The sequence below is a fragment of the Glandiceps talaboti genome, chromosome 16, assembly GCF_964340395.1.
Source record: "Glandiceps talaboti chromosome 16, keGlaTala1.1, whole genome shotgun sequence".
Taxonomy (NCBI): domain Eukaryota; kingdom Metazoa; phylum Hemichordata; class Enteropneusta; family Spengelidae; genus Glandiceps; species Glandiceps talaboti.
In genome coordinates, this window is record NC_135564.1 from 807053 (window position 1) to 826699 (window position 19647).

At 33.4% G+C, this 19647-nt stretch overlaps 1 protein-coding gene across 13 annotated transcripts in view; it reads left to right on the plus strand.

Moving 5' to 3' along the window:
• The window catches only part of LOC144447817 (CLIP-associating protein 1-like), a 95739-nt gene that overhangs the window by 60698 nt on the left and 15394 nt on the right, over positions 1-19647 (plus strand). For 5 of the 13 annotated variants that reach the window (XM_078137905.1, XM_078137913.1, XM_078137909.1 and 2 more), the window contains 20 exons: positions 445-488; positions 2761-2802; positions 3594-3647; positions 4468-4567; positions 5276-5331; positions 5828-5920; positions 6364-6509; positions 7223-7358; positions 8120-8190; positions 8896-9033; positions 9513-9692; positions 9941-10002; positions 11311-11454; positions 14608-14631; positions 16296-16400; positions 16855-17010; positions 17582-17838; positions 18250-18356; positions 18667-18730; positions 19361-19524. In XM_078137905.1, coding sequence (XP_077994031.1) covers positions 445-488; positions 2761-2802; positions 3594-3647; positions 4468-4567; positions 5276-5331; positions 5828-5920; positions 6364-6509; positions 7223-7358; positions 8120-8190; positions 8896-9033; positions 9513-9692; positions 9941-10002; positions 11311-11454; positions 14608-14631; positions 16296-16400; positions 16855-17010; positions 17582-17838; positions 18250-18356; positions 18667-18730; positions 19361-19524 — 2143 coding nt within the window. The remainder of the gene's footprint in view (positions 1-444; positions 489-2760; positions 2803-3593; positions 3648-4467; positions 4568-5275; positions 5332-5827; positions 5921-6363; positions 6510-7222; positions 7359-8119; positions 8191-8895; positions 9034-9512; positions 9693-9940; positions 10003-11310; positions 11455-14607; positions 14632-16295; positions 16401-16854; positions 17011-17581; positions 17839-18249; positions 18357-18666; positions 18731-19360; positions 19525-19647) is intronic. The other 8 variants (XM_078137908.1, XM_078137917.1, XM_078137907.1 and 5 more) reach the window with 5 other exon arrangements.

Below are 19647 nucleotides of genomic sequence, written 5' to 3' on the forward strand. Positions count from 1 at the left end.
TAGTCTTCATTTCAATGTTGTATAGTGGTATTTCTGGTTTTGTTTTGAAATTGTAATCATTCGAAATCAACAAATAAATCATTTAAATAAAAAACGGGATACTTGGTTTTATTGAAAGTTCTAGTAGAAAAAGAGTGGAAATTGATGAAATGTAGTCAGAAGTAGGAAGGTGATGTTGACAAATTATATAATCCCCCCCCCCCATTTTTTTTAAGCAGTAGTCTGAGACAAAATCTGCGGAATTTTATAGTAAGACTGAATAAATGAAAGAGTACATGTACAGAGATAAGATGACTAAGTGTAAACAAGGTCTTCTGCTATAATAGAAGATGTCCTATAATCAAAATAGAACATGGCTGCCTCTCTGTGTAGATGTATGTAGCCGTGTAATCCAAATATAGGATATTGTGTTAATTTTATTCTCTTTTCTCGTCTTCTTTTTAGGTGCCAAACCACCACCAGGACAAGATGAAGTTGATTCTGCCAGGGTAAGAATAGTACTGATAATTTCTTTCACATCTTAAACTTTATAACATGACAGCTGAACAGAGTGATTTTGTTAAGGGTAGTAAGTAGGTAAAAAGTATCCAGGTATTAACTGTCATTCCCAACGAAACTGATGGTAAAAAGTATAGAAATCTATGCAAATTTTACCAGATTTCCCCTTCTCTGGTACCAGATTTCCCCTCCTCTGGTACCAGGTTCCCCACCAAAATGATGGTAAAAAGTATAGAAATCGATACAAATTTTACCAGATTTCCCTGTTAGCACGTTCTCAAACAGTAGCAAAAACTCCAATTGGTTGATAAACCATCAAAACAGACAGTGATATTGGTTAAAATAAGGAGAGTTGCAGAAAATGAGTATATGTGTTTTATTTTCATTTACTTTCTCTGTGTCACCTTCCATCACTACAACACAGACTGTATGAATGAAAACAACACACAAACAAAATAACCCTTTCATTCAACATTGGAATACTGTACCTTATACCCACAGTACATGAAAATACATCAACGTGTACAGATACATTGGGATGGGAATACTGTACCTTATACCCACAGTACATGAAAGTATAACATGTACAGATACATTGGGATGGGAATATGTTCACTCACAAAAAATGAAGCACTACAGAACCACTACCAGGATGTTTTCTTCAATGTTTATTGCTGATATCTAGACAGGTTCTATAGCATCAAAACTTGCTCAGTAATGGGGAAAATATTTTCAGAGAATTTAGCTTTTAAAGCGGCACAGTAAATGAGACCCACTTTTTGGCTGAAGTCAGTATAGTATTCTGTGGCATGATAATACTGACACTAAAACTTTATTTAGGAATAATTTGGTACCAAAACCGTGTGATAAAAGGAGGTTGAGTACAGTAGAACTGACACTAAAAATTTGGTACCAAGACAGCGTGATAATAGGGGGTTGAATACTAAGAGGTTTGGTAGCCAAGTCTGGCATTCTTCAAAGTTTGTTGATACCTCAAAATGATAGCATAATATCACTTTTATTTCATATATGAATTCCTTCTGATAGCTGTAACAGTTGTTAGACATCATTCAATAACATCTAATCGTTGGAATAGTCTAAGGGTATTGTAATATGGAACAAAGGGTAACTCCCAAGAACTACAAAGTTACAGAATGTCCCTTTAATGAAAATGAAACTATGTAGTTATGTGATCAGTAGATGGTAAATATTAAGTCTTGACAGTAAGTGCTTAAGATTAGGCTTCTCTTGTATTTGCCATACAAATGTCAAGAGATAGATACATGGAAACATTCCTTTCCAAAGTTTTGGTGATTTGCATTAACATTCAAAGTAATGACTGTACTTACCCTCTGCCCCTTGTCAAGGCACGTAGTCTGTAAACATATGATTTGTTTACATTAGAGTATAGTCAGGTCAAAGGTCAGGATATTTATCACTGAGACTGCAGTTAGTGGAGGATTGATATCAGCTACTAGAAGTAGAGCAAAGATAGACTTGTCTGACTGCATGTTGTAATGTTGTTGAATGTGGACTCTAGAGGGCAGTCTTCACATTGGTGCTCTTGCCGAATTTTCAAACTGTCTGATAATGGGTAATATGGAATTCTGAACTAAAACGGGGATACGTAAGGTACAGAATTATTTGTTCTGGCAGTTGTCCTGAAATTTTTGGCATGTATTCAATTTGTACTTGTACAATATGTGAAATTATTTTCAAGAAATGAAATGTTAATTTCAAATTTGAAATCGAAATTACAAATAATCGATCAAAAAACAGTATACAGACAAATTCTTGTGACCGATGACTTAGGAAACTGGTCTAAGACCCAAAGTCCAAAAGACATTATTTGTGTCCTACTCCCCATCTTCCCAAATCGATATCAGCTGTGTACTAACATTTGATTTGTAGTCCTGAAAGTATGAATGCAATGATACATGTATGTAGGATGAAGTGAAAATTATAAATCAAAACAACCTACTTGTAAGTTGAAATTTGACAAGAATTCCATGTGATTCCGTAGTAAGGATGAAAATTATGGGGAAGTTGAATGAGAATGACAAGGTCTTGTCACACTAATGTCTGTGTCTTGGTAACTATGGTAACATGGAATGGAAAAGATACTGTTTGACAGCATGAAAACCTGTGTGATATGCATGTTTGTTTTAAATTGATACTACGTCCACACAACTATTAACCAAACATCATTTCACTGCACCTTTATTTTCATTCCATTCCACCCTCATTGCTATCATACACCAGAGGATCAAAGCCAAAGTTAAAGCTGTTGGATGTTTCCTCCAGGTGAGAGGTCAAAAGGTCAAAGTGCAGGTCATGTCATGTCGTGTCATGTCATCGTTCACATTCACTAACACTACTACAGCATGGTACCCCTGCATGTACAACCTTCCCCATGCATGGGCATCATCCAACTGCACAAAAGTTTTGGAAAATGATAAATTCATGAAATAGTGTAAAAGTGTAGGGGTAAAAATGGCATGTTTTAGGTTCATACTCTAATGAATTACATTATAATCAAATAAAATTTACGGTATAAATATTCTTATTTTTAAGGAAAATTGACACTATGTAATCTGTAAAAAAATAAAATCAGAACATCTTTATCAATAATTTTAAATTGCCAAAGAATTTAGTTCATTCCTAGTTTTATAACTTAAAGATTTACTCTGTAATATTCTTCAGGCAAAAAATGTAAATATTTCATTTAATTTCATAAGACTTATAAATTTTACAATTTTTCAAAATTTCTCAAAAACTTGACAAAATCAACAGTGCTATTTATAGGGTCTCATAAAATTATGTAATCTTTTCCAAATGCACCATGGGTAATATATATTTGATAAACGGCACTATGTAAATTTTAGTCTTTAAGAGTAGTTCATACTTTCTATCTGATAAGTTTAGATGACTTTATCAAAATTTGGTTCGTACTCCGTCCAATATTTTTACCGCTATCATAACAATTATAGTGAACCCTTACCTTTTACTTTTACTTTTACTTTTAATTTATCTTTTGTGTCTGCTATTTTTAACCCGTTTGTCCCTCCCTTCCAACTTATATCAACTTTACACAGTGGAGCTCTGTTAGATGGAAACCTAAAGTTAAAGCAGTTAACGCATTTACAGAGGTGAGACAAGTATTCAGGGTTAGGGCATAGTACTTCATTTGCTATGCTCTTGGTGAAGGTGAAATAAGTATTCAGGTTTAGGGCATAGCATTTTACATTATGCTATGTTCTTGGTGACAGGGAAAACTTGCTCCTCAACCACTAACCATCCACTAGACATACATACATACAAAAATTTTGCTATCACTACTTTTTCTTTCGATGTTTTATAAATTTTGTGTGTATTTCTTATAACATGTTACTCACTGTCTTCAAACTTGTGTTTAATATTTCTGTAATTTATAATATTTCTGTAATCAATATGGTCTGGAGAATATCAGAATCTTCGTCATTATGCACATCTTGACCAAATTTGAAAGAAAGTAAGCGCAAGTGTGTGACAAAAAAAATGTAAATACAAATATGGAACTAATAAAAATGGCAACTTTTTTTTTTTAATAATGAAATTTGTTTTGTTTGATTTGTTATTATTTCCCACCTAATTTTATAATTCTGCTAATTTTTGGGGTATTTCTGTTTGATTTTCACACTTTGTTTTGGTGTAGGCAGCAAGTTTTAATTTCCATTGCTGTATAAAGACCCTTGTGGTGTCTTTACAACAACTTTGGAATATCCCCCATGAAGTGATAAGAGTCAAAACATGATTCTGGCTCCCAAAAATACATTATTGGTGATTCTTCCATGTTATTGATGTCAAGGAAGTGCCACTCAGTAATGATGGTATCTTGAGATTATTATCAAAGCAAACATACTGACGTCTCCTCCAAATCATAATATTGATACATTTTGTAAAAGTCATTTATTTTGACATTGCTGTCAGATATCCAGTGCATCCCGAGTTGCTAAATCAAGAACTAATACTGGTACAGTTAAAAGAAGTTCATCATCAGTATCTGGAAGCAGACCACAAAGTGGAGCCTGTAAGTCAGCATTTATTTTCACCAAACAAGATCTTTTCCGATACACACTGGTTGGAAACTCCATTTTACATATCCTTCACTCTCATACACACATGCATACATAAATGTACAATTATGATATACATATGATACATATACTTAGATAAATTCCCCCCCCCCCCACACACACACACACACATACATACACACACACATACACACACACATACATACATAATACATACACACACACATACATACATAATACATACATACATACATACATACATACATACATACATACATACATACATACATACATACATACATACATGCATACATACATACATACATACACACATACATACATAATACATACACACACATACATACATAATACATACATACACACATACATACATACATACACACACATACATACATAATACATACACACACATATACATACATAATACATACATACATACATACATACATACATACATACATACATACATACATACATACATACATACATACATACATACATACAAACATACATACATACATACACACACACACACACACACACACACACACACACACACACACACATACATACATACATACATACATACATACATACATGTGCATACCATGGCACACACTGGATATCATACAGTAGTTTGAAAGTAATAATTTTGGGGGATGAATTTTTTGTATCTACAGCTGGTGTAGATGAGGACGCTTTCGCGAGGATGTTTGAAGATGTTCCTGACACTCCTGTAAGTATAGCTCAGATACAGTTTCATATCATCTCCTGTAAGTATAGCTCAGATACAGTATCATATCATCTCCTGTAAGTATAGCTCAGATAGAGTATCATATCATCTCCTGTAAGTATAGCTCAGATACAGTATCATATCATCTCCTGTAAGTATAGCTCAGATACAGTATCATATCATCTCCTGTAAGTATAGCTCAGATACAGTATGATATCATCTCCTGTAAGTATAGCTCAGATACAGTATGATATCATCTCCTGTAAGTATAGCTCAGATACAGTATGATACCATCTCCTGTAAGTATAGTATCATCTAACCATTCAACCATTATGGTTCCACAACCAAAAATGTTCAAATTGTGACCCAGCCATACAACCACTTTCAAATTTCCCTTACTGACTTCACCATGCCCTGTATGTTGTTCTGAACTCTGTTTTTTCCATCCATTTTAAATGTCCACCATATCGTCTAACTCTGTATTTTCCGTCCATTTTAGATCTACAATGCTAAAGGTTTAGAAGATGATTTCATGAAGGTTAAAGAGACGCTAGAAGTTGATAAAAATCCTTGGGAAGCAAGAGTAACTGCTGTAAGTAATATCAAGAGAAGTAAGGAAATGTCAATCCAAGGAGAAATATTGTGAAATGTAGGAAACAAAATCCCTTCCAGAATCAGTAGAACTCTATAATTTTCCTTAAAATTGATTACAAAGAAATGCATTTCAAGTCTTTCTCTGTATCCATGGCCGATAGTGTGCATGTTTTCATCTAACTATTTACAAATTTAATTTCTTTCGCCTCTGGCTTCCAAAGCCCTTTGAAGTGTGCCCTCTATAGACAACATTGTCAAAAAAACTTTCACCTCCGAGTTTTGTTTTGGCTGGAATACTCTGCTCCATTCAAATGAAAACTAAATCTTTGTTGTCTTTATGATATTAACATTTCTGCAAATGTTTGATATGACTGTCTGTATTTTTTCTAAACAAAGAAATTGTTACAATTTTGAAAATTTTATGATTTTGTTTGTTTACAGCTGAAGAAAGTTCGCAGTCTTGTCATTGCTGGTGCTAAAACTTATGATGGTTTCCTTCATCAAATCAAACAACTGGAAGTGTCTTTTGTTGTTTCTGTCAATGATCTTAGGTCACAGGTCGTACGTGAAGCATGCATAACGTTATCGTAAGTACCATACGTCTGAAATGGATTTTCCAGTATACTGTTTTGGAATTTCTAAATGAATTTCAGAAAAGTGTATATATCACATCAGAATATAATAGTAGTGTTGAGGATGTTATCTTGAGTTCATAACAATAAAAATGAGACAAAAATTCAGAAAATTCTCATGTTATGAAGGGAAAAATGTGTGTGCGGCCATTTTGAATTACTGAAAAAAAGCGTCCATTATGAAAGCTAACAAATGATTTTGATATAATCTTTGTAGAGAAGAATACAGATAAGGGACAATCAGAGTTAAGAATTATAGGAAAGAATTGCCTTCTTTAGGTGATTGGTGTAGAAAGAGAATTACTAACTTGATGGGGTACAGTGGTGTCAAAAACAATCACTATCTAGAGGAGACTGATAGAGAAAGAGGATCACCATATTGAGGGAATTTTGTCTAGAAAAGAATATATCATCTTAAAGGGGCCAAAACATGGAGAATAATTACCATCTTGAGGGGTTTGATGTAGGAAGGGAATCATCATATTGAAGGGATTAGTGAGTGAAAGAATCACCATCATGAGGGGCCAAAACCAAATATTCACCATCTTGAGGGGTATAGTTATGGAAATAAAATCATTCATTTGATGGTATTACTATAAAAAGAAATCATTATATTTTACATGTTAAGTCTTGTCACTAAAATAGTGTCTTTTTTTACTTTATTACAGGTATTTATCAACTGTAATGGGTCGCCAATTTGATCATACTGCTGAATATGTTCTTCCAAATTTGTTTACTTTAATTCCAAATAGTGCTAAAATAATGTCTTCTTCAGGAATAGTTTGTCTTCTAATTATTATCAGGGTAAGTCTTCTATACTATTTACAGATTCAACTTTACAATAGAAATATACAGATTCAGAAGTAATAGGGAACTTGCAAATCCACCATATTGAATGTTGCATCGTGGGAAATGTGATAATAAATACTAATCAATTAGTATTGTAAACAGTGTTGATACATTGTTTGTAACCACAAATAATCAATTCATAGTTACCCTGACCATTGTGGGAGGTTTATTTGATCAGTAGCTCCAGATCAGGTGTTACAATAACCACAGATAATCCCATAGTCCTTTGCATCTGAGCATGCTCAGTCTGGATTGCAAGTTCCCTATCGATTCACATTTTATGATCAAGGAAACCAAAATAAGTTGGTTCTGTCTCTCTAAAAAAATAAGATTATTACCTTTCAAGCCTTCTTTGATATACCTGGCCTCAGACGCTTATTATTACATGTTTATCTGTATAACTTATAAGTTATGTTGGTTTTCAGATTGTGAAATTGCATCTCTTTGGTTTGTTCTTTTTCTGTATACAAGTGATCTTCTTTATACTTAATTGTATTCTACTGATGTCTGTTAATATGGATAAAGTTGCAATAAAGTTATTATTATTATTACAATTATCATCCGTGAAATCAAGTTATAAACTAAACCAAAATGTTAGCAAAACTTGTTGCATTCCTTGCCTGTAACATTCTTTATAAGTATAAGTATTGTAACATTTTTAGCATACATATTCATAATAACTGTGACTCATTGTCTATGTATCATTACATTTTCAGCACACACATTCGCCACGTCTGCTTCCTGGTATTTGTAGTTACATGAATTCCAAGTCTGTGGCTATTAGAAAGTAAGTTGAAGAGAAATTAATTTCTAAGAGCACACTTTATTGTCAACCAAACATTGTACATCTAAAGATGGTGGTCTTTCAGTATACCTTATTGTCAAACAAGTGTTGCACACCCTGAAATGGTGGTCTTTCAGGTCATGAAATATAGTCAAATACTAAGCTTGAGTTTTCAAATCAAAAGGTTTTGGCTGTAGGTGACTATACAACCAAATAAAAAAAAAGTGTAGTCATTTAGAGCCATTTTTCTGCCTACATGCAATTTCCCTAATGCAGATTCTCTGTGTAGGATCAAAACGTCGGAAGTTTTTCATTAATAAAACCCATTTTGTAACCCAGTCCTTGCGACATTGTCTGACTCAGTGTTAACTTCAAGTTCTGGTTCCATGATTCACTGACACCCTATGCACTATAGTTGGACTGATTCTAGTTTTATCTACAAACTCAACAGATTTGTCATTCATCTTTAATTTATCTCACTTAAAAATATGTTTCAGTAGAGGTATTCAAGAACAGGCATGTGATTGGTTGCATTTTACCTTTAAGTAATCTGATTGGCTACATATGATTATTGGAGTAAATTGTGATTGGCTTAATAAAATCTTCAGGAACATGTATTCTGATTGGCTGATTGTAATGATCACATAATCTGATTGGCAGACTGTAATCTTAATACAATTGTTCTGATTTTGTATTTTTTCTCCGCAGACAAACTTGTCAATTTATATGGATAATTCTAATAAATTGGGAAACACATTACCTGGAGAAGCATATTGGGGCATTAGAAGAAGCTGTCAGGAAAGGCATAGAGGATGCTGACTCAGAGGCTAGGTCATATGCCAGAAAGTAAGTCTATAGTGTTAACAAACATCAAGTTAAAATCAAATCAGACCACTGTTCTTTGTCAATTATAGTCCTGTTTTGGTGTAGTGTAATGACAACCCATCCCCCCACCCCCAACTCAATGGTACAAGTATTTTCCAGTTGAATGAATGTAAATTTGGGGGACCAATATGATAACACTTGCACAAGTATATTGTATGAGGACAACACTGAATGTTTTTTACTCATTTTACAAACACCACAAAACCAATGATGTAAACACATATTGTCAGGATATAGAACAGTGAAAAATAAATCCTATCGTTACTCTGTGAGTAGAAATTTTCATTAAATTTTGATACCATGTTTATTTGTACAACTTGACTTGCTAGTAGTTCAACTAAAATTTTATCCTTTGAAGATATGCCATGAATATCCAGATTATTTTCAACATGTACAGGTATTTTAATGAAATGCGTAACAATTATCAATGTTTCTTTCAGGGCATTCTGGGCGTTTGCTGACCATTTTAAACAGCAAGCAGAGAGGTTACTAAATTCATTTGATACTTCAAAACAGAAAATGTTAAATGGTGAACTTACTCAGTCGTCTAGCCTAGGAGCACTTAATATTCCTACAACAAGGTCAAGGGCATCTAGTAGCAGTTCACAAGAAAGTGTTGGGTAGGTATTTTAAAACTCTCTCTCTGAGTAATACCTGTCATATTACTATCCTTGTGTTTTACAAGGTACACCACAAATATTGACTTGAGGTGTGAACATCTTTCAAATGTTTGCCTAATGCATTTGTCACAAACAATCCATTGTACAGGCCATGATATGAAATCAGTAGCAGATAAAACTCATGTAGAGGTATTATTTCACAAAATGAGCTAAATGATAACTTTAAGACTCTCTTATTTCTATTTCAGGCCAAAAACAGGTGGAGCAAGGCGATCACTCGTTCCATCAAACAAATCCGATACTCAGACTGGTAAGGTTCAGATATAGAAGTGTTCTTTGTATATCCATAGACCCTCCACCATCATTGATACAAATGTCCAAATTCTGATAAATTTAGAATCCCATTTGATCTAGAATTCCATAACTTATAGAATTCCAGGAAGTGCAGAAATCCATCAACTCTTGAATCCCAGTGATCATAGAATTCCATCAAAGCTAAAATCCCAGTAATCGTAGAATTCCATCAATCTAGAAACACCGTAATCATAGAATTCCATCAAATCTAGAATCCCAGTAATCGTAGAATTCCATCAAATCTAGAATCCCAGTAATCGTAGAATTCCATCAAATCTAGAATCATCACAAGTATAGAATTCCATCAAATCTAGAATCATCTAAAATTCCATTAAATGTAGAATTTCATAAGCTATAGTTCTATCAAATTTAGAATCCATTAATTATAGAATTCCATCAAATCTAGAATTCACTAAATTTAAATATATTCCTGTCTCCCTATCCTGCCAACCTGTCATCACCAAATAAGCATTTTAAATTTCAGCACAAGCAATGATTATTTTGATTTTGTATTCTCTGTTAATATCTGTCTCTGTCACAATTAATCGCTTTCAATATTCTGTGTCTATTTCCTTTTGCCACCCCTTCTTTGTGTAATTTTGGAATAATCCTATTGTTTACTACTGTTAAAAAGCCTCTTTTTCCCCAAAGAAGGGGTGGATCAATGTACTGTTTGTTATAAGATTAAGCAATGCTTGCTAAAATGTGATAATGACTTGTGCTATGCACATCAAAAAACAGAAAATATGCAATACCATGTTTATTTTTTGTAAGTTGTTTTGAATGAAAAAGAAAAGCAATGTTGTGTCTTGTGATTATACTTTGCTTAATCTTTGTATTATATTTAGCAAAAGACATTATTTTCACTGCTATCTTCAAGTCCATAAAAGATAAGATAAAACTTCTTGTAAAAGCTAACTGGAGTCCAAAATGATTCAAAGAATTGAGCCTTTTGTGTACTCCTTTATTCAGGATCCAAAAATGAAATAGTTGAATATTTTATACAGAAAATGATGTAACTCAAAGAAACAGAAAATTATTGAGAATATTCACTGACATTTTGTCAATATATTTTATGTATAGAGTCAAAAAAAAACATTACATCATAAATGTTATCAAATTGCTGAAGTTGATATATAGGTGTTTATAGCAGTCAAAATGTTGTCTAAACTCCATACTATGCCTTGGGGATATAAAGGTGTAATCCTGTTGTTATCTGACTGCCTGCTTTTCTTCCCTGTGTGTGCGTAATGTCGGAATACAGATAGTGGCTATCGGTTAGGTCCTCGTTCAAATAGCGATATCAATACGTCAGCTGCAGCCCGTGCCAAGTCCCGATACGGCCCATCCAGTTCCACAATAAACACAGCACAAAGGCTAAGAAAATCCACTTCAAGGGAGAATATAGGTAACTAACCAAAGTCCTGGCTGTCGTGCCTTTCAATGCTTTGTCTATTGTTTTTGCATGTCTCTTGTTCACTTCACTCTATTTTATCTTTTGCAGCATGTAGCCTTTGCCAATAAATATCATCCCTATGTTTTCCTTTATTCAGGAGAGAGATATATTACTTAAAGTGGCCATATGTATGAGGACTGGGTATTTATTTTGGATTTTTAATTTATCAAATAATTTTATCCTGGTTTCCTCCTTGAAAAATAAATGTGAAACAACATTGACAAAGTCTGTGTTTGTAACTCAATAAATTGTAAAAGATTAATATTAATAAAGTAAAATCTTTGTTATTGTTCATACAGTAGCAAACTTTTTACACATTGTTTAGCTTTTTGCAATGTATAGAGTATCAAACACAGACTTTGTCAATGTTGTTTGCATTGATTTTTCAAGTAGGAAGCCAGGATAAAATTGTTTTATGAATTAAAAATCCAAAATAAATACCCCAATCCTCATCCATATGGTCACTTTACGGGACCATGTTACTGTCAACAAATATAGATATATTAGTATAATTTAAGGAATCTTTATTACTGTGTACAAATCAATGACTGTTGACATGGTTCCTTGTATCGTATATGTTTCTGGATGAATAAAGTCAAATATGGAGGGGTGATATGGTTATCACTTTGCAAGCCAAGTTTATCAAATTGTGACAAAATTCATGTAATATATAATTCTAATACAACAAAACTGATGATGTAGGCACTTGTTGATGTAATATATAATTCTAGTACAACAAAACTGATGATGTAGGCACTTGTTGATATAATATATAATTCTAGTACTACAAAACTGATGATGTAGGCACTTGTTGATGTAATATATAATTCTAGTACTACAAAACTGATGATGTAGGCGTAGGCACTTATTGATGTAATATATAATTCTAGTACTACAAAACTGATGATGTAGGCACTTGTTGATGTAATATATAATTTTAGTACTACAAAACTGATGATGTAGGCACTTGTTGATATAATATCATAATTCTAGTACAACAAAACTGATGATGTAGGCACTTGTTGATATAATATATAATTCTAGTACTACAAAACTGATGATGTAGGCACTTATTGATGTAATATATAATTCTAGTACTACAAAACTGATGATGTAGGCACTTGTTGATGTAATATATAATTCTAGTACTACAAAACTGATGATGTAGGCACTTGTCGATGTAATATATAATTCTAGTACTACAAAACTGATGATGTAGGCACTTGTTGATGTAATATAATAATTCTAGTACTGCAAAACTGATGATGTTGGCACTTGTTGATATAATATCATAATTCTAGTACTACAAAACTGATGATGTAGGCACTTGTCGATGTAATATATAATTCTAGTATTACAAAACTGATGATGTAGGCGTAGGCACTTATTGATGTAATATATAATTCTAGTACTACAAAACTGATGATGTAGGCACTTGTTGATGTATCATAATTCTAGTACTACAAAACTGATGATGTAGGCACTTATTGATGTAATATATAATTCTAGTACTACAAAACTGATGATGTAGGCACTTGTTGATGTATCATAATTCTAGTACTACAAAACTGATGATGTAGGCACTTGTTGATGTGATATATAATTCTAGTACTACAAAATTGATGATGTAGGCACTTGTTAATGTATCATAATTCTAGTACTACAAAACTGATGATGTAGGCACTTGTTGATGTAATATTTAATTCCGGTACTTGTTGCAAAACTGATGATGTAGGCACTTTTTGTTGTCTAAATTCAGTGTTACAGAATGGATGATGTACTCTCTACTTGTTGTAAAAACAGAATATCCAATATGTATTTTGTATTTGAAAACTAAAAAACTTGGCTTGCATATCACACAATATACAGTCTGCCCTAACTGATACAGACACTATTTTTGTATAGTTTTTGCAATTACACATAATTCTTTGGCAAACATGGTACTGTAGATTGACCCTAGTAACTCAATTTTTCTCTTTAACTTATTTTCACTCCTACATGTTGTCAAGGTTTTCAATCTAACTTTAATCTTTAACTCTCTAAAACATAATTCTAGCTAAGATAAATATTGTAGGTAATTTTATGTCTTATGTCATGTTTGTGTCATTTCTGACTTCTATGTTACAAGATCAGATCAAGGAATTTGTATGTCAACTTTAAAAAGTTTAACCTTCAGCTTTTGGTTGTGTTTTGACCATTGTTTTGATATGTTCTTCCCCTCTATGGTACACCAAACATACCTTTATCACTTGTGAGTGAGATTGTCACAAGATAGTCCAACTTTTACAGAATGTAGTGATATATTTGTCATTTCTTACGAAATGTATTTGGCAATCTCTGTCACACATGCTCATTTGATGCACCAAAAACACCATAGTGCTGCTTGTACAGTGACCAATATACTGCTCACACCTTTGATTTGGCTTGGATCTGTTTCATTTTGCCTTAAGTCTGTTTCATGCCACCCCAAATTTAGGCATGCTGCATGAGCAAAGACTCAATATGTTCTCAAACTGCTATTCTGTTTCATGGTTCCCCTAACATTTATTATACCCCAGTCTGTTTCATGATACTTCAAAATTTCACCATATGTCTTCTCCAATCACAGACCCTACACGAAAGTATGTATGGTCTATGGTCTGATGTACAAATCCCCAAAGTGATGTCAAACTACTATTTTTCTGTTTCATGGTTCCCCAAAGTTTCATGGTACCCCATTCTGTTTCATAGCTCCCAAATCCCTCTCAACATGGTGAACTTGGAAAATAACAACTATAGCTTACTGTTTAGACTCCTTAGCCTCACATTTGTATGTTTTCATCCTAACCCTGTTATTCATTGTATTACTTGTGTGTTTTCTGAAAAAATTTAGTATACTAGTTGTCTGGTATGACGGCATGTGCATTATTACAAAGCATAGTTTAGCATGTTACGTTGTTGTGTATGTGTTCTTTGAATGTAACCGTAGCCTGCCTATTTTTAACTCTAACTTTTTTTTCAAATCTGTAACTATAAAACTTTCTACTTGCTTACCGTTTGTCAATCTTCGTCTTGCCGTTTTCTGTCTCTTCATCACCTTCCTTCTTGGCGGCATTTACCACATAGGAAAGAAAAAAGAACCTGAAAGAGGTGTGATTTTGTCTTTTACTTTGTCTTTCTACTTCATTTGTCATTGCTGTACATATATTTATTTAATACCAGTAGTAAATTAGTGGTTGAATATTACCATTTTAGAAAAAATTGAAATGTTTACGTAGGTTTTGATAGATTTTATGTTGTTGGCATATTCAGGTCAACACTTTACAGTGATTGTGAAGTTCAGAAATAATTCTAGAGATCCTAGTAACAGAATTTCAAAAACTAATGACAAACAAAAAAGAGCATTCATCCTAGTAGCAATTATGTGTGACGATACTGGCTGATGACATTCATCTATCAAACCTATGTAAACACATTTATTCAAAATCAAGGTAAAATGTAGTTTAGATATTGTACTTGTGTTGTTACCATGGTAATGCATGAATCATAGAATGTCTCTTTGTTTAGTCAGACTTTCTGTCACCTTTGACCCTACATGTAGTGTGATAAGGTAGTAAGATTTGTCAACTGTAATGTATAATACTACCAAACTAGAGTGACTATAGATTTGTCAACTGTAATGTATAATACTACCAAACCAGAGTGACTATAGATTTGTCAACTGTAATGTATAATACTACCAAACCAGAGTGACTATAGATTTGTCAACTGTCATGTATAATACTACCAAACCAGAGTGACTAAGGAGTTTAATAGGCAACACATGTTTTTACATCTCACAAGGTATTTTGTTACAAATTATATAAACAAAATACAGAGACTGATAGCATGCAAACATATAAAATGATATATTTTATCTCACTGTGGACACAAATCAACATCACTGTTGGATATAACAAGAAAGATTCAAACACAAAACTGTTTATTTGTGTTCACAGTGAGATGCAGTGTAACTTTTCATGTGTGTGTGTGATATCAGCATTGTGCAGCCTAATTGAAACTTTATAGTCACTCTGGTTTGGTAGTATATTGTGCAGCTTAATTGAAACTCTATAGTCATTCTGATTTGGTAGTACATTGTGCAGCCTAATTGAAACTCTATAGTCATTCTGATTTGGTAGTACATTGTATAATGAGAAGGATATGACTACTACTACTATATTTAGATATGTATTGATAATCTTAGAAGACTCATGTACCATGATGAGATTTCATAAACACACAAAGGGAACATACACAGTTCAAACAAGTACATACATACATACATACATACATACATACATACATACATACATACATACTTATATACATACATACATACATATATACATACATACATACATACATACATACATACATACATACATACATATGTATATAAAATTGTATGTGTCTCTGTCGGCATAACCATTCAACTTTTTAAGTGTACATTTTCAGTCAAGTCAATTATTATGAACTTCAAAGTATGAAAGGAATTTATCTATGTTATGAGGACAGTACTCTCTGCCTCCCATGACATAGTAGCATACTTAGAGTTGGAAATGGAAACAAATTCTTTTGAAAATTGTTCAGTTAAAACCGACAGTATACTAGAATAGAATAAGTTGGATTATCTAAAAAATGTTTATTTATGCTTACACTCATGTTTGTTCTTCTGTATTGGTAATTTGAGATTTATCACCTCCAGTGCATGTATATAAGTTTATTGCTAGTTTTCACGGTAAAGACTGTTTGTTGGCGGTTTGTTTTCTCAGGTGTTTCTGTCACATCACCAAGTAAGTTAGTACACAGGGCAACAGAGGAAGGATCACGATTACCGACACCTCGTAAAGGACGATTAGGAGTCTCACAATCACAACGTAAGTTTCGTAACGATTCAAATTTTATGCGTAAATGACATGACTGTAACACCTCATCAAGGAAGATTAAGGTTCTCACATATAAGTATTGTACATAGAATATGCAAATTTAGTGTAGAAAAGATGTGACTACCAGCAAATCAGGTAAAAAAAACCATTGAGTAAAGAAGAAAGTAAAGCACATATATTACTTGTCCAGTTGTGATCATACACATTTATACACAATCAAGAAGTGAACTGACTTTTGTTTGAAGAATATTATGGTAAACAGTGGACCAATTGATTATACAATATACACACATTTGTAATCAAGCTAGGGAGTTTGGGTTAGGGTTAGACTCCCTAGCTTTAGACTAATTTGTATCATCTACAATGCCTGGACTTTTGAATACTACTGCCATATTGTAATGAATTTATATTGGTTAATGTTTATTGATAATTTTTTGTCGCACAGCTGGCAGCCGATCCAACAGTAGGTCTGGTTCCCCTACCAGGTATCTGTTGGGCACTTATAGCCGTGTGGAAAGTGACAGGAGGACGCCGAGAAAAAGCCGAATTCCTAGAAGTCAGGGCTGCAGTCGAGAAACCAGTCCAAATAGATTAGGATTCAGTGAGTATTAAGATAACTTTATCATATCACATGAGATGACAATTTTGTATACTGTATCGCATAGAATGACAGCTATTTAAACAGTATTACATGGAATAACAACTTTTTGTACCATATCACATGGGATGACAACTTTTTATACCGTATCACATGGACTGTCAACTTTTCATACCATATCACATGGAATGACAACTTTTTATACCATATCACATGGGATGACAACTTTTTATACCATATCACATGGAATTACTACTTTTTATACCGTATCACATGGACTCAACTTTTCATACCATATCACATGGACTGTCAACTTATTATACCATATCACATGGAATTACTACTTTTTATACCATATCACATGGACTGTCAACTTGTTTGTTATACCATATCACATGTGATGACAATTTACTTATATTGTGACTCATGGAATATCAAGTTTATAAACTATATTACATGCATTGCACCACAATTATCTATAAATTATCGCGCATGGTGGCTTGTAGACCTGAACAAAACTGGATTAGCACCAGCATACCCTCTCAAAGGTAATTTTTTTGTCTTCATCCTACAGATAGGGATCGTCATATCAGTGGGACTAGTAACGGTGCTCAAAGGGTACAAACAACTGGTAGAACACCGCCAGTATTAAACCAACCACAGCTAATAACAGGCAAGGATGCTGAGATAGCTTTGGCAGCAGCACTCACACAGAGACCATCCAGGAAACGATGGGAAAGTTATGGATCGGCATACTCCGATGATGAGAGTGATGCATCTAGTGTGTGTTCCATTGGATCGTACGGATCAGGACACGGAAAGTCTATTGAGGTAGGGAATATGAAATTATGGAAAGTCTGTTAAGGGTATGAAATTACCTTTACTTGTTTATCCTATTGATACTGATAGTGTTTTGGCATTTTAGTAGGAGTAGAATTCAATTATTTTTTTAAAACAGCAGCTCTTTTCTTTATATAAATTATGGTACAAAGTATGGAAATCTATGCACGTTTTACCACATTCCCATACCCCTCTGTTACCAGGGTTACCAACCAAAATTATGGTACAAGGTAAAGAAATCTATGCAAGTTTAACCAGTGGCTTCACAGTTTTCTTACAGTGGGTTTCCAAAACATAGCAAAGACTAGGCTTGTTAATCATTTCAGATATAATTTAATTTATCCAAACGTTGCAATGAGAGGTTTGTGGTTAATATATATTTATTGTATGCTTGCTTTGTAGGATGTTGCTGACATACTTAATAAAATGGGTAGTGCTGCCTGGTCTGAGAGGAAAGAAGGTTTACTAGGCTTACAAAATGTACTCAGAAGCTCAACAAGAATGCTTAGGTAATACATGGTCTAGTATTTACACTTTGTATGTGTGTGTGTGTTTGTGTCTCTGTATGTATGTATGTATGTATGTGTATGTGTGTGTGTGTGTGTGTGTGTGTGTCTGTATGTATGTATGTATGTATGTATGTATGTATGTATGTATGTATGTATGTATGTATGTATGTATGTATGCAAATTTTCTTATTCATGGAAATTTATGGAAATATTGAACATTTGTATAAGAAAGCTACAGTAGATGTCAAAGGATGTGTGTAATCAGATCAAATATAATCTGATCAAAGTGTTATGATTTTATCTTTAACAGTCGTCAAGAACTCAAGAGATGCACAGAAATATTTACAAGAATGTTTGCAGATCCCCATGGCAAGGTATGTCTTAATACAATCATATTCATATCTTTGAATCAGAACATACAGTTTCACCTGCGTCAGAGTACAGTTTTCCATATGAACAGCGACTCTCTGATTGTTTGTGGATCAGAATACACCTTTCCAAATGAACAGCGGCCTCTGATGGTGTGTGGATCAGAATACACCTTTCTAAATGAACAGCACCCACTAGTGGCAGATCAGAATATTCTGGTCCCAATAAACAGCTCCATAATGGGAGGACAATGTTACACAAGAACTCAATTCATTGTTCTTACACATAGTATACGTTATACTAATTGTACTGTTATTTGATGTTCTAGTGGTTTGGGTGATCTAATAGTACAATATGGATCAAAACTAAAACACTAAAACTCAATTTAAAGACAGTGCCTCTTTACATACCCATAGAATACCCACAATGCCCTTACGTACCCATAGATTACCCACAGTGACCTTTACATACCCATAGAATACCCACAATGCCCTTACATACCCATAGATTACCCACAATGCCCTTTACATACCCATAGATTACCCACAATGCCCTTTACATACCCATAGATTACCCACAATGCCCTTTATATACCCCTGTTTTGTGTTTAATATCTGTTGTGGTTTCTATTCCAGGTTTTCAGTTTGTTTTTAGAAACTTTATGTGACTTTGTTGCAATTCATAAAATGGATTTAATTGACTGGATGTACATACTGTTGACAAGACTTTTACTCAAAATGGGAATGGATCTCTTAGGATCAGTGCTTGCTAAAGTAGAAAAGGCATTAGATGTTGTCAGGTAAGTCTGTCTAAGACGTTTACTTCTTGTTGTCACAGTTATTTATTTGGTTCTGAAATAATAACAAGCATTTGTTTGGTTTAATGAAAATAATATATTATGACAATGAAAACAATAAAATCT